The sequence below is a fragment of the Diaphorina citri genome, unplaced genomic scaffold (genome assembly GCF_000475195.1).
Source record: "Diaphorina citri unplaced genomic scaffold, Diaci psyllid genome assembly version 1.1 scaffold277, whole genome shotgun sequence".
NCBI lineage: Eukaryota > Metazoa > Arthropoda > Insecta > Hemiptera > Psyllidae > Diaphorina > Diaphorina citri.
In genome coordinates, this window is record NW_007377713.1 from 40,476 (window position 1) to 56,296 (window position 15,821).

Consider the following 15,821-nt stretch of genomic DNA (forward strand, 5'->3'; position numbering starts at 1 on the left):
TTTTTCGATTGCAAATATTTCAACGGGTTACTTTCTGGTGTTCTCGTGTTGACCCAGCACCTAAATGGGAAGTATTGTGATCGATCGATAGCGGGTCGACTATGTGTTACTATACTCCTTGAGATTTAGTAACTTACCTCAATAGAAGGGTGACCCACTGCTAAGAGTAGTAGAAGCGGAAAAATGAACCACGCTAGATGGGATTGAACTTATGCCTTCCTGTTTACCAGGCGAGCGTCTTGACCACTACACCACCTCTAGCACTAGAAGGCACTAGGAAATTTAATGCAAATCAGATTTGTCCTCATTTATGACTTCTAAAGTTTATCTTGCCAAATATATCCAGTTGAATAGGTTTTCATTTAAAATTTTCACACTTCTGATTTTTATTTTGTTTGCAGGCCAAGCTGAACACGTCATGTGAGAAGAAACTCACCAAGGAAATTATAGCGAGACAAGATTGTGATAGGAAAGTGTTCGAGGCCGCCAAGAAGAAAGAATACAAAGCCAGCAAGGAACGATGGAAGCGAGAATTGTCTCAGGTAATAAATTAATAATAGATTAATTAGGTATATATTTGTTTTTATTATTCTTGCTAATGATATGTCAAATGACGCCATAATATGTCAAAATACATGAGACCTTGGTTAGATTGCGGAGGTAAAGGGACTTTTCAGTCCTATCCCATCAGGATAAACAAGGTATATTCTATTCTAATACTTACACTTGATTGTCATGATGGAACATTCAAGCAATAACTGGTATGATTGTTTACTCAGGCATTTCATATGCACACACTACATTTATGAATAAGGTAGTGAACATTTTCACAAAATTTCCATCACGGAAAGAAATTCAATTGAAAAGTTTGAAATCATGAAATGTATTTATTTTATTTTTAGGAATACAAAGCCAGCAAGGAACGGTGGAAGCGAGAATTGTCTCAGGTAATAAATTAATAATAGAATAGTTCAGTATATATTTGTTTTTATTATTCTTGCTAATGATATGTCATATGACGCCATAATATGTCAAAATACATGAGACCTTGGTTAGACTGCGGGAGTAAAGGGACTTTTCAGTCCTATTCCAGCAGGACAAACAAGGTATATTCTATTATATTCTAATACCTACACTTGATTGTCATGATGGAACATTCAAGCAATAACTGGCATGATTGTTAACTCATGCATTTCATATGCACACACTACATTTATGAATAAGGTAGTGAACATTTTCACAAAATTTCCAACACGGAAAGAAATTCAATTGAAAAGTTTGAAATCATGAAATGTATTTATTTTATTTTTACACAATTTATTTACACAGGCCATTTACGGCTAATACCTATATGTAAATAAGGTGGCCTGCAGTTCTCTGAGGAAGTTGTTTCTCTTTCTCAGGACAGCTATGAAATCAGGGTGGTTTTTGAAAATTATCAAATGAATAAGGTGGCCTGCAGTTCTCTGAGGAAGTTGTTTCTCTTTCTCAGGACAGCTATGAAATCAGGGTGGTTTTTGAAAATTATCAAATTTCTCCGCTGAGTTTGAAGTTTTTTCGGCTCTATGCTTGGAGGTCGAGGTACATTTAGCCTCGTAAGGACAATTGAGTAGCTCCTCTAATGCGAGCGACCAGTGGCGGCGTTACCAGTGTAAAATATGGGATTGGTAAATGTTGTTATTATTATTTTTTTCTCTCTCTCACGTTCCAGGAGGAGATGCACGAGCAGATGAGCGGATACAAGCGCATGCGCCGTGAACACCAGGCTGCACTGCTCAAACTAGAGGAGAAATGATTTAGGGACGATATTTGGTAAATATTATTATTTTTTTCTCTCTCACATTCCAGGAGGAGATGCACGAGCAGATGAGCGGATACAAGCGCATGCGCCGTGAACACCAGGCTGCACTGCTCAAACTACAAAAAATTTGGTAAATGTTATTATTATTATTATTATTTTCTCTCTCTCACATTCCAGGAGGAGATGCACGAGCAGATGAGCGGATACAAGCGCATGCGCCGTGAACACCAGGCTGCACTGCTCAAACTAGAGGAGAAATGTAAAATAGAGATGGATCAGCACAAGTCACTGCTAGACAAGGAATACGAGACTCTCCTGCAGCAGTTCAGCCGAGAACTGGAGAAGTTGACGCTGAAGCACACCAGTGAGCTGGAAAAGAAGGTAAGTCAGCAGAGTATGAAGCTAAGGCATAGGATGAGTCAGCAGAGTATGAAGGTAAGGCATAGGATGAGTCAGCAGAGTATGAAGGTAAGGCATAGGATGAGTCAGCAGAGTATGAAGGTAAGGCATAGGATGAGTCAGCAGAGTATGAAGGTAAGGCATAGGATGAGTCAGCCAACATTCAAACTTTGAATAAACGCATTTGTGACTTATCTTCTGAGACAGCCAGGACGACAATTGAGAATAATAACCTTAAGGAATCTACTAAGGCATAGGATGAGTCAGCAGAGTATGAAGGTAAGACATAGGATGAGTCAGCAGAGTAAAACATTCAAACTTTGAATAAACGCATTTGTGACTTATCTTCTGAGACAGCCAGGACGACAATCGAGAATAATAACCTTAAGGAATCTATCATAACCTTAAGGTCCCGTCTCAATGTTCTTGAAGAGAAACTAAAGGAAAAGTCTATCAGTGACATCCAACAGATAGGCCCAAAAACAAGTCTGTTGAAAAGGTCTTTTGTAACCCACCCCAAGACCATTCATATTCTAGGTGACAGCAATGTACGTGGACTGGGTGCTACTGTTACCCAGCGCTGCTCAAACAAACTGAGGTTCCTAACATCATGTGTTCCCGGTGGCGGCCTTCTAAGACATAGGATGAGTCAGCAGAGTATGAAGCTAAGGCATAGGATGAGTCAGCAGAGTATGAAGGTAAGGCATAGGGTGAGTCAGCAGAGTATGAAGGTAAGGCATAGGATGAGTCAGCAGAGTATGAAGGTAAAACATAGGATGAGTCAGCAGAGTATGAAGGTAAGGCATAGGGTGAGTCAGCAGAGTATGAAGGTAAGGCATAGGGTGAGTCAGCAGAGTATGAAGGTAAGGCATAGGATGAGTCAGCAGAGTATGAAGGTAAGGCATAGGATGAGTCAGCAGAGTATGAAGGTAAGGCATAGGGTGAGTCAGCAGAATATGAAGGTAAGACATAGGATGAGTCAGCAGAGTATGAAGCTAAGGCATAGGATGAGTCAGCAGAGTATGAAGGTAAGACATAGGATGAGTCAGTAGAGTATGAAGGTAAGACATAGGGTGAGTCAGCAGAGTATGAAGGTAAGGCATAGGATGAGTCAGAAGAGTATGAAGGTAAGACATAGGATGAGTCAGCAGAGTATGAAGGTAAGACATAGGATGAGTCAGCAGAGTATGAAGGTAACACATAGGATGGATCAGCAGCAGAGTATGAAGGTAAAGCATAGGATGGAATTATTTCCGTCCGTCTGAGCTAACATTTAGGCATTTAGGGACTATCAACACACAAATTAATGATGTATGTGTGTTGCAAATGTCGGGATCATTGACCATTAGGCCATTTTTTCTCTCGCATCCCAATATATCCCATTTTTCCTCTCGTCATGCGTCCCGATGTAAAATACACACAACACACAAATAAATAATAAAAGACAAAAATTTAAGATGTATTCATTGTGAATAATACGGCGCACGGTTGGTCCAGTGGTAACGCGCTTGCTTACCATGCAGAAGGTCCCGGATTCGAATCCCACCATCGACAAAAATTTGTACTCATTTTTCGATTGCAAATATTTCAACGGGTTACTTTCTGGTGTTCTCGTGTTGACCCAGCACCTAAATGGGAAGTATTGTGATCGATCGATAGCGGGTCGACTATGTGTTACTATACTCCTTGAGATTTAGTAACTTACCTCAATAGAAGGGTGACCCACTGCTAAGAGTAGTAGAAGCGGAAAAATGAACCACGCTAGATGGGATTGAACTTATGCCCTCCTGTTTACCAGGCAAGCGTCTTGACCACTACACCACCTCATCTAGCACTAGAAGGCACTAGGAAATTTAATGTAAATCGTAAATCATATTTGTCCTCATTTTGAACGAAATGACTTCTAAAGTTTATCTTGCCAAATATATCCAGTTGAATAGGTTTTCATTTAAAATTTTCACACTTCCCATTTTCATTTTGTTTGCAGGCCAAGCTGAACACGTCATGTGAGAAGAAACTCACCAAGGAAATTATAGCGAGACAAGATTGTGATAGGAAAGTGTTCGAGGCCGCCAAGAAGAAAGAATACAAAGCCAGCAAGGAACGATGGAAGCGAGAATTGTCTCAGGTAATAAATTAATAATAGAATAGTTCAGTATAATTATATTTGTTTTTATTATTCTTGCTAATGATATGTCATAAGACGCCATAATATGTCAAAATACATGAGACCCTGGTTAGACTGCAGGGGTAAAGGGACTTTTCAGTCCTATCCCAGCAAGATAAACAAGGTATATTCTATTCTATTCTAATACCTACACTTGATTGTCATGATGGAACATTCAAGCAATAACTGGTATGATTGTTTACTCATGCATTTCATATGCACACACTACATTTATGAATAGGGTAGTGAACATTTTCACAAAATTTCCATCACGGAAAGAAATTCAATTGAAAAGTTTGAAATCATGAAATGTATTTATTTTATTTTTACACAATTTAGCTACACAGGCCATTTACGGCCAATACCTATATGTGAATAAGGTGGCCTGCAGTTCTCTGAGGAAGTTGTTTCTCTTTCTCAGGACAGCTATGAAATCAGGGTGGTTTTTGAAAATTATCAAATTTCTCCGCTGAGTTTGAAGTTTTTTCGGCTCTATGCTTGGAGGTCGAGGTACATTTAGCCTCGTAAGGACAATTGAGTAGCTCCTCGAATGCGAGCGACCAGTGGCGGCGTTACAAGTCAATTCAATTTCAATTCAATTATTTTTATTGTTTAAATACATGATAGTATGTTAACAATGTTTTTATACATAATACAATTAAAAATACAAAATATATATTAATATCTATATCTAATGGCAGTAAAATGTCTGATCTAAAATTGAGATGTACAGAGACAGTAAAATTTATCCATCTAGTCAATGGTAAAATTGTAGGTAAAATATTAGTTGAGAACAGTGTGGATTAATAACTCTGTGTGAAAAAATGAGCAGATTGTGAGTAGGATGAATGAGCATAATACTACGTGGGCAGCTTGATGTCTTGATGAAACAGCTCCATACCATAGTATGGATATGGGCGTTAATAACAAACGAAATGAAGTGCAATGGTAGGCAAAATATTCAAGTGGGTGTGTTTAGAACAAGGGTATATGAAAACCTTGATGAAGTCCTCTAAATTCCAGAGCCACAAAAAAAAAAAAAAAAAAAAAAAAAAAAAAAAAAAAAAAAAAAAAAAAACATGAGTTTGTAAATCTTTCCATCCGGATGACACAATGACTAAGGTGTCTTACTTTAACATATTTTATGTCGTCTCTGTTCTGACTCCATGTCCACATGTCTTATTCGCAGCCAATGTAAGATATGGGATATGTAACAATTGTATTCACGATAGGCCGAGTGCACAACCCCGAACTCCAAGCACAGAGCCGAAAAAAACCTTGGCCCCGCCGGGAGTCTGACCGGGTCTCCTGCCGTGCAAGCCCTAGTGTGATATCCACTCGGCCACGGAGGTTTCTACTTGTATTTACAACAATGATCGATTCTTATTCCAGGATGAACGACGCCGCGCCGCGGGGCCCAGCGAGAGTATCGCTTCCAGTCTCACACAAGGAGCAACTGAAGCAAGTCGAGGGCGGCCCGATGAAGCTCGTCTGTGCGCGGACAGAAAGATTATTCGCCAGCGAGCTGGAAAAGTGAGCGTCAAGCTCATCCGGCTGGAAAAGGATGCTAGACCACCGATATGAGATTTAAGACCGCGCTGCTTAGAGAGGTGTAGTTTATCATAGTCCAGATCTTAATCCAGCACATAGTTCCAAAGCTGAGCAGTATGAGTTACATCATCCATAGCATGTGTGACACTCTTAGGCCCGATCTCAGTCTGTGCATCCTTCTGCAACCGAGCGTTCAAATCGAGAGCAGGGACTGACGAGTCAGATCGCAGAGCACACGTAGCGGAGTTATGAGAGCGGAGGCACATCGGATCGATCGACGCCCATTTAATCATAAGAGGGGAGCGACAGAATCGAGAGTTTTAACCACTTGGATGAAGCAGATCTGATTGGTTTGATTATCAAACATTATCAGCTAGTCAGATTGTTTCATCCTAGCTTTCAATCCTCAACTTAAAATCTAATTTAAAAGAGAAGGTGACGAAAACGAAGTGGAGAACACTAAGGCTGGATTCCTGAGATAGCAAATGTATGAAAGAAGAGAAGCAAGAAGGGAAGAGATGTTAGATAAGAAGAAGAATAGAAAAGAGTATACCATCCATTTGCTCCTATTTTAAGGACATATTCAACCACAAAATATAACCTTTGGAGTTACAGACAGGTACGGCCTAAAAATTGCCTTCCCCCCAGGCACGAGCACAATACCTACCTGTCGTTCCCTCGGTAAAGAAAGCATCCGCAGGTTTCTGGGCTCCCTGGTGTACCCACCATTGAGAAAAACATTTAAACCTTTATTTTTTTAACATAAAACCATTTTTATATTATTTATGAACATAAGAAGATGATTGAATATTCAAAAATTCAATTTGTGGGCATATTTTTTTCCTCTTCTCTAATTTTTATTTGTAATCTGGTTAAAACACCCATATAGGTTCTACCAAATAGTAGTAGAACCTGTGTTTGGGTGTTTTTTTATTTATATATAAGATTATTGAAATAGTTATAATAATTTCAAAATTCAGTGGGTATTTTTCTTCATTTTTTTATACTTATAGGATATGCAAATCTGATATGTTTTGAATATATTTTCTTCCAATTAGTTTGATGTAAACGTTGAATTTTATTTTATATTTTACCTTAAGCGCTATCTTCCTTCTTGACCCCCCATTGATAACAAATACCCCCATGAACTCTGATTTCCAGGAGCTGAACAAGCGTCAGCAGCAACTGGAACAGGCTCACTCGATGTTGTTGCGACATCACGAGAAAACTCAAGAGCTAGAATATCGTCAACAGAAGTCTGTGCATTCACTGCGCGAAGATCAAGTGACGAGACAACACCAGACAGAGTTGACAAATCAGGAGGATTATATGCATCGCTCTGAACAGGAACTGAAGAAGAAACACGCCCTGGAGTTGAAACAGCAACCCAAGAGCTTGAAGGTAAGCATGGTCCGGATGGTCAGTGGTCACCCATCCGCATACTAACCACGCTCAAGGTTGCTTAACTTCAATAATCTATGGAAAACTGGTGTGTATTAAATGTAGTTTCGCCGTTGGCTGCACTCAGCCGTTCATAGGTCCCATTCGGTTGCTGGGTTAACTTAACAGCAGATCGTAACCCCGTGTTAACATAACACCAGAATGTAACCTGCTGATGGCAAGGACTACAAATAGAATTTATAAACCTTGATTAAGTTTTAATTTTAGATTAAGCTATCAGATTGGCCAAATAGTGGGTCAAGTTTTAATCCAAGAATCTAACATTATAACTTAAACTAGGTTTGTGATCCTGTTCATTCAGTTACAATCAGAGTTTCATTTCTCTCTCTTCTGTTTCGCAGCAAAAGGAGATGTTGTTCCGAGAGACGTGCAAGATACAGACTCGCCAGTACAAGGCACTTAAGTCAGGGATTAATTGTTTCTCTCTTCTGTTTCGCAGCAAAAGGAGATGTTGTTCCGAAAGCAGTTTCGAGAGACGTGCAAGATACAGACTCGCCAGTATAAGGCACTCAAGTCAGGGATTAATTGTTAGTAGAGTAGCCCAGTTTAGTCTGGCGGGGGGACGTTAAACAGGGAGTAGAGTAGCCCAGTTTAGTCTGGCGGGGGGACGTTAAACAGGGAGTAGAGTAGCCCAGTTTAGTCTGGCGGGGGGACGTTAAACAGGGAGTAGAGTAGCCCAGTTTAGTCTGGCGGGGGGACGTTAAACAGGGAGTAGAGTAGCCCAGTTTAGTCTGGCGGGGGGACGTTAAACAGGGAGTAGAGTAGCCCAGTTTAGTCTGGCGGGGGGACGTTAAACAGGGAGTAGAGTAGCCCAGTTTAGTCTGGCGGGGGGACGTTAAACAGGGAGTAGAGTAGCCCAGTTTAGTCTGGCGGGGGGACGTTAAACAGGGAGTAGAGTAGCCCAGTTTAGTCTGGCGGGGGGACGTTAAACAGGGAGTAGAGTAGCCCAGTTTAGTCTGGCGGGGGGACGTTAAACAGGGAGTAGAGTAGCCCAGTTTAGTCTGGCGGGGGGACGTTAAACAGGGAGTAGAGTAGCCCAGTTTAGTCTGGCGGGGGGACGTTAAACAGGGAGTAGAGTAGCCCAGTTTAGTCTGGCGGGGGGACGTTAAACAGGGAGTAGAGTAGCCCAGTTTAGTCTGGCGGGGGGACGTTAAACAGGGAGTAGAGTAGCCCAGTTTAGTCTGGCGGGGGGACGTTAAACAGGGAGTAGAGTAGCCCAGTTTAGTCTGGCGGGGGGACGTTAAACAGGGAGTAGAGTAGCCCAGTTTAGTCTGGCGGGGGGACGTTAAACAGGGAGTAGAGTAGCCCAGTTTAGTCTGGCGGGGGGACGTTAAACAGGGAGTAGAGTAGCCCAGTTTAGTCTGGCGGGGGGACGTTAAACAGGGAGTAGAGTAGCCCAGTTTAGTCTGGCGGGGGGACGTTAAACAGGGAGTAGAGTAGCCCAGTTTAGTCTGGCGGGGGGACGTTAAACAGGGAGTAGAGTAGCCCAGTTTAGTCTGGCGGGGGGACGTTAAACAGGGAGTAGAGTAGCCCAGTTTAGTCTGGCGGGGGGACGTTAAACAGGGAGTAGAGTAGCCCAGTTTAGTCTGGCGGGGGGACGTTAAACAGGGAGTAGAGTAGCCCAGTTTAGTCTGGCGGGGGGACGTTAAACAGGGAGTAGAGTAGCCCAGTTTAGTCTGGCGGGGGGACGTTAAACAGGGAGTAGAGTAGCCCAGTTTAGTCTGGCGGGGGGACGTTAAACAGGGAGTAGAGTAGCCCAGTTTAGTCTGGCGGGGGGACGTTAAACAGGGAGTAGAGTAGCCCAGTTTAGTCTGGCGGGGGGACGTTAAACAGGGAGTAGAGTAGCCCAGTTTAGTCTGGCGGGGGGACGTTAAACAGGGAGTAGAGTAGCCCAGTTTAGTCTGGCGGGGGGACGTTAAACAGGGAGTAGAGTAGCCCAGTTTAGTCTGGCGGGGGGACGTTAAACAGGGAGTAGAGTAGCCCAGTTTAGTCTGGCGGGGGGACGTTAAACAGGGAGTAGAGTAGCCCAGTTTAGTCTGGCGGGGGGACGTTAAACAGGGAGTAGAGTAGCCCAGTTTAGTCTGGCGGGGGGACGTTAAACAGGGAGTAGAGTAGCCCAGTTTAGTCTGGCGGGGGGACGTTAAACAGGGAGTAGAGTAGCCCAGTTTAGTCTGGCGGGGGGACGTTAAACAGGGAGTAGAGTAGCCCAGTTTAGTCTGGCGGGGGGACGTTAAACAGGGAGTAGAGTAGCCCAGTTTAGTCTGGCGGGGGGACGTTAAACAGGGAGTAGAGTAGCCCAGTTTAGTCTGGCGGGGGGACGTTAAACAGGGAGTAGAGTAGCCCAGTTTAGTCTGGCGGGGGGACGTTAAACAGGGAGTAGAGTAGACCAGTTTAGTCTGGCGGGGGGACGTTAAACAGGGAGTAGAGTAGACCAGTTTAGTCTGGCGGGGGGACGTTAAACAGGGAGTAGACCAGTTTAGTCTGGCTGGGGGACTATAAACAGTAGGCATACCAGCCTGAATTTCCTTTGCTAAAGAAATAGCAAAGGTTGAGTCGAAGGGCATCCACTCGTAAAATTCGGTAGCCAAAACCAAATGCGATCACCCTAGGGCTGATTGAGGGCTGACGAAAAACACCGACCCCGTCTGTACACGGGAAAAGGTGAAGAAGAAGAATGAGTTTGGGATAATTCGCCTCTGGCGGGAATCGAATCCGCGACCTATCGCCTATAACGCAGATGTGCTAACCTTTAAAATAACTAGAGTAGACTAGCATTTTTAACAATTGACATACCTATTTATTATTTATTCTATCAACCGATAAATTTCGACAACCTTCCGTCTATTCGTCTATTGCATTAAATGTTGGCACACTGACATGGTTTGTTTGTTTCAACCATTTTGTAGCCTCAAAATTGTCTTACCCCTAAGCGCAACTCGTAAAATTCGGTAGCCAAAACCAAATGTCAGCCCAAAAGCGATCACCCTAGGGCTGATTGAGGGCTGACGAAAAACACCGACCCCGTCTGCACACGGGAAAAGGTGAGGGAGAAGAAGAAGAAGAAGAAGAAGAATCAGTTTGGGATAATTCACCCCTGGCGGGAATCGAATCCGCGACCTATCGCTTATGAGGCAGATGTGCTAACCTTTAAAATAACTAGAGTAGACTAGCATTTTTAACAATTGACATATTTATTCTATTAACCGATAAATTTCGACAACCTTCCGTCTATTGCATTAAATGTTGGCACACTGACATGGTTCGTTTGTTTGAACCATTTTGTAGCCTCAAAATTGTCTTACCCCTTCTCCAAGAATTCCATACACGTTTTACGGACTCTCATCGCCTTGTTTTCTCTCCTTACAGATAAGACTGGACGAATCGCAAGAAGTAGAGTGTCATCATCTGAAGGAGAGACTTCACTACGAGTTGGAAATACTCATGGCGTATCAATCCAAGAACAAGATGCAAGCCGAGGCTCAGCGTAATAGAGAACGTAAAGGTGAACGCATTAGAAAATAATAAACCAACTATTGGCGATAGCATGTTGAATACTCCCGAGCTCTGAGGAATGTCTGCCGACTTTGTTTTGGTCTGAGGGAAGACAAAAGGTGGAAATATTTTAAAACAACATTTTGTAAAAAATTCTCAATTATATCAATGAAGATATATTAGCAGCGATAGCAAGTTGAAGGAACCCAGTTCTAAATAGTTCTTTCAGCAAAACCTCCATCCTAAAAATCTTGACCAGTGGCCGAAGTAGCATGACAATGGTAATAGAAAATTTCGAATAGAAGAAATTTATCTACAGTTTGTTTGTTTTTACCGTTTTTGTCTAATATCTCCTATTTATTGTTTGTTACCTATGATATGATATTATTCACCCCATTTGTCTAATATCTCCTATTATTCATCATGTTCTTCAGAACTGGAGGACCGTGTATCAGTGAGGCGAGCTCTACTGGAGCAGAAGATGGACATGGAGACCCAGCAATTCCTGGGCGAGAGACAGGAGAGGATTAGACTTCTGCATGAGCGACAGGAGAGAGAACTCGAGTCTTTCGATCAGGAGTCCAACCGGATGGGATTTAGGTGAGCTTCAATCTTTTACACCCATTAGATATAGGCAAATCCTCGTTTCATCTCAATCTCGAGTTGGTAAACCACAGCATTAGTAATTAATGTAGTGCTAGCTACAAAAGTGAAAAAGCTCTGTTTTAGCACAAATAACTCACGGTTTAATATTGATTGATATGATTTTCTATTCTATTCTATATATTCGGCTCGAAAAGAAAAATCAAATCGTATTTATTGTTTGTTAACTATGATATGATATTATTCACCCCATTTGTCTAATATCTCCTATTATTCACCATGTTCTTCAGAACTGGAGGACCGTGTATCAGTGAGGCGAGCTCTACTGGAGCAGAAGATGGACATGGAGACCCAGCAATTCCTGGGCGAGAGACAGGAGAGGATTAGACTTCTGCATGAGCGACAGGAGAGAGAACTCGAGTCTTTCGATCAGGAGTCCAACCGGATGGGATTTAGGTGAGCTTCAATCTTTTAAAAGTCAAAGATGTTTTCACGCGGATACTACTTTCAAACTTTAAAATCAAAGATATTCTAAGGTGTATTCTAGCTTCAAACTTTAAAAGCTGCGTTCAAACTTTGAATTTTGAATGTCAAAGATATTATTAAGTGCATAATGGCTTCGAACTTCTAAAGTCAAAGATGTTTTTGTACGGATATTACGTTCAAACTTTGAAAGTGAAAAAATATTCTTAGGTGCATACTAATTTCAAATTTTTCACGTCAAAGATGTTCCTGGGTGCACACCAGCCTCTCAATTTTCGGTCAAAGATGTTTCATTCTTCCAAACGTGTCGTTCCTTTACGACGAAATTTCCGGAATTTTTCCGAGTCCATCTACTAATTCTATGCAAGCCTATTCAAGACGCAGATGCAATACTATTACTATACAAATCTATTGTTAGGTCCACCCTAGAATATTGCTCTGTGTTATGGAATCCCGAAACCAAATCAGACACCAAAAAAATCGAAGATGTCCAAGCTAGTTTCGTAAGATACTTGTTCCAAAAAACTTTAAAATCAAAGATATTCTAAGGTGTATTCTAGCTTCAAACTTTAAAAGCTGCGTTCAAACTTTGAATGTCAAAGATATTATTAAGCGCATATTGGCTTCGAACTTCTAAAGTCAAAGATGATTTTGCACGGATATTACGTTCAAACTTTGAAAGTGAAAAAATATTCTTAGGTGCATACTAATTTCAAATTTTGCACGTCAAAGATGTTCCTGGGTGCACACTAGCCTCTCAATTTTCAGTCAAAGATGTTTCATTCTTCCAAACTTGTCGTTCCTTTACGACGAAATTTCCGGAATTTTTCTGAGTCCATCTACTAATTCTGATTGCATTCTCTTGTTTCCAGCGCCCTAGCCATCGCTGAGGCGTCCAAAGAGAGTTACCCGGACATGGACGGGAGCCTGTCCGGGAGCATGCTTAGTCTGAACCACAGTAATTCCTGCAACTCATTTCCCGAGGGCAGTCTCTAGCGGTAGGCCACGGCTCGGACGTCTGACGAGAAATGGCCGAGACATTGCGGTATTCTAGCAGAGGTTCTGGTGGGGCCTGGCTCTCAATTGAGCTGAAAACAACTGCCTGCGCCTTTTGTTGAGATAAAGGACTACATGTCCTAGTTCGAATGTCTAAATAGAGCACTATACTAAACCTTTTTTTGGCGCTTTGGCTGTTTTCACGCGGATACTACTTTCAAACTTTAAAATCAAAGATATTCTAAGGTGTATTCTAGCTTCAAACTTTAAAAGCTGCGTTTAAACTTTGAATGTCAAAGATATTATTAAGTGCATAATGGCTTCGAACTTCTAAAGTCAAAGATGTTTTTGCACGGATATTACGTTCAAACTTTGAAAGTGAAAAAATATTCTTAGGTGCATACTAATTTCAAAATTTTCACGTCAAAGACGTTCCTGGGTGCACACCAGCCTCTCAATTTTCAGTCAAAGATGTTTCATTCTTCCAAATTTGTCGTTCCTTTACGACGAAATTTCCGGAATTTTTCTGAGTCCATCTACTAATTTTGATTGCATTTCTCTTGTTTCCAGCGCCCTAGCCATCGCTGAGGCGTCCAAAGAGAGTTACCCGGACATGGACGGGAGCCTGTCCGGGAGCATGCTTAGTCTGAACCACAGTAATTCCTGCAACTCATTTCCCGAGGGCAGTCTCTAGCGGTAGGCCACGGCTCGGACGTCTGACGAGGAATGGCCGAGACATTGCGGTATTCTAGCAGAGGTTCTGGTGGGGCCTGGCTCTCAATTGAGCCGAAAAAACAACTGCCTGCGCCTTTTGTTGAGATAAAGGACTACATGTCCTAGTTCGAATGTCTAAATAGAGCACTATACTAAACCTTTTTTTGGCGCTTTGGCTGGCCCATTCTTGAAAGCAACTTAGGAGCTTCGTGTTTTGCAATAGTTTGACAACGCAGTGACTATTAATAATGGTTACGGAATGTGTTTTGAAGGGTTTTTTTTTCGCTGTAGTATGACGTCACATGCGAAAGGTGAAGTGAGATTTTTTTTCCTATATAACAAAGGTCAGCTTAACCGTCATTCCAATGACTAAAGGAAGTTGATCTTTTGAACAGGTCACAGGTCTCTACTGCCGGCTGGCCCATTCTTGAAAGCAACTTAGGAGCTTCGTGTTTTGCAATAGTTTGACAACGCAGTGACTATTAATAATGGTTACGGAATGTTTTTGAAGGGTTTTTTCCCCTGTAGTATTACGTCACATTTTATGCGAAAGGTGAAGTGAGATTTTTTTTTCCCCCCCTATATAACAAAGGTCAGCTTAACCGTCATTCCAATGACTAAAGAAAGTTGATCTTTTGAACAGGTCTCTACCAAGTAAAGTCTACTGCCGCCTCCTCCACCGAATAGAAATACCTTATGTTAGGTACTTCCACCCTCCCTAGTAGTTGTGTGTTTTACTGTAATATGTAAAGATATTATTAGATGGGATGTGCTATTAATATTATTTAATTCAATTCTAAATATAAATATATTATATACCTACCCTACGATTACTATTATTGTACCAATAGACGAGTTTTAGCAGGCACGATATGTTTTTAGAAATGTTGCAAAAATTACGGTAGAAGAACACCCAAATAAGCAACATTCTATAGGGTAATTAAAGTCGTGTGACGTTCACACCAGATATTTTTAGCTTGTTTCCGGCGACTATACATTTGTTTTTATACATTCCTTGCCGATATATTATATACCTACCCTACGATTACTATTATTGTACCAATAGACGAGTTTTAGCAGGCACGATATGTTTTTAGAAATGTTGTGAAAATTACGGTAGAAGAACACCCAAATAAGCAACATTCTATAGGGTAATTAAAGTCGTGTGACGTTCACACCAGATTTTTTTTAACTTTCGTTTGTTTGTGCGCAAGCGTTTCTGCGCATTTTGACGTGAATTCTGACGTCACAACTATTTGAACTTTTTAATTAGAACGGCAATTGAAAATTGAATTTTCGACCTTTTAAAGTTTCTTTTTAGGAGTTTTGACATCAGATTTGGATTTTTCACTACTTTTTACGTACGAATCAATCATTTATTAATAGTTTTTACCCATTTGCAACTGCTCCATTGCGAAAGGGAAACACTTAGAACTTTTACAACCGTGTTGAATTTTGTGCACTGCAGTGTAAAGCTGCGTCCACACAATGTCGACGGCCCTCAACCGACGACGTGAATCTATGTTGTCGAGGCAGTGTGGACGGTTTCAGTCGCCGTCGACTGTGGGTGAACACAGCTTTATATTGTAACTTAATATTTCTGCCCACATAGGATTTAGTTAATGATCTTTTTACCACTTTTTTTTAGGAATTAGGAAAAAAAAGCTAGAGAAATTTTTTCATGAGGAAAAAAAAGATAAGAGAGAGAGAAAGAGATAAATATCGACTTGGTTTCAATCCAGGATTTTTTTTTTTTTTTTTATTAGTGATTTTTTATGATAAAATTTGAGTTGTAAGTATAAACTACTTACCTATTTAATTTTGTATTGTATAATATAAACATAATATCAGATGTATAGTGGCTCAAACTCAAAATAAACTATAACCTCTTAGGTAATTTATTTGTTTTTCTATAAATATCATAAAAAGACGACAAAAAAATAAATGCTTGATACTTGAATTCAATGTTCTCTTTTTCATTATTCACAATACACGTTTTAAGATCGGTATAAGTCAGTAGTGATGGGTCGTGGGTAAATACCCACTGGGTGGGTAAATAAAAATTGGGTATTTACCCCAAAAATAAGTACCCGGGTATTTACCCATCACTATAAGCCAGCCTAGGTAGCTTGGAGGGCAGCGCGTCTGCCTTGT

General features: G+C 41.1%; 1 protein-coding gene and 2 long non-coding RNA genes across 3 annotated transcripts in view; 2 read left to right on the forward strand and 1 right to left on the reverse strand.

Moving 5' to 3' along the window:
* The window catches only part of LOC113466479, a 1,461-nt gene extending 959 nt beyond the window's left edge, over nucleotides 1-502 (forward strand). Inside the window, exon 2 of the long non-coding RNA XR_003390867.1 lies at nucleotides 402-502. This is a non-coding gene — a long non-coding RNA (uncharacterized LOC113466479). The remainder of the gene's footprint in view (nucleotides 1-401) is intronic.
* The window catches only part of LOC103506960 (serine/threonine-protein kinase Tao), a 34,114-nt gene extending 20,995 nt beyond the window's left edge, over nucleotides 1-13,119 (forward strand). The window contains exons 11-20 of the mRNA XM_026821930.1: nucleotides 1,979-2,182; nucleotides 4,188-4,328; nucleotides 5,760-5,900; nucleotides 5,960-5,977; nucleotides 7,080-7,319; nucleotides 7,721-7,774; nucleotides 7,819-7,884; nucleotides 10,746-10,881; nucleotides 11,306-11,471; nucleotides 12,830-13,119. Coding sequence (XP_026677731.1) covers nucleotides 1,979-2,182; nucleotides 4,188-4,328; nucleotides 5,760-5,900; nucleotides 5,960-5,977; nucleotides 7,080-7,319; nucleotides 7,721-7,774; nucleotides 7,819-7,884; nucleotides 10,746-10,881; nucleotides 11,306-11,471; nucleotides 12,830-12,953 — 1,290 coding nt within the window. The 3' untranslated portion in view covers nucleotides 12,954-13,119. The remainder of the gene's footprint in view (nucleotides 1-1,978; nucleotides 2,183-4,187; nucleotides 4,329-5,759; nucleotides 5,901-5,959; nucleotides 5,978-7,079; nucleotides 7,320-7,720; nucleotides 7,775-7,818; nucleotides 7,885-10,745; nucleotides 10,882-11,305; nucleotides 11,472-12,829) is intronic.
* A 1,127-nt stretch (nucleotides 13,120-14,246) lies between these two features.
* LOC113466480 lies at nucleotides 14,247-14,862 on the reverse strand. Its single transcript, XR_003390868.1, has 2 exons — nucleotides 14,702-14,862; nucleotides 14,247-14,486 (listed from the first exon to the last, which is right to left on the reverse strand). It is a non-coding gene; the product is annotated as an uncharacterized LOC113466480 (long non-coding RNA).
* Between the last annotated feature and the right edge of the window lie 959 nt (nucleotides 14,863-15,821).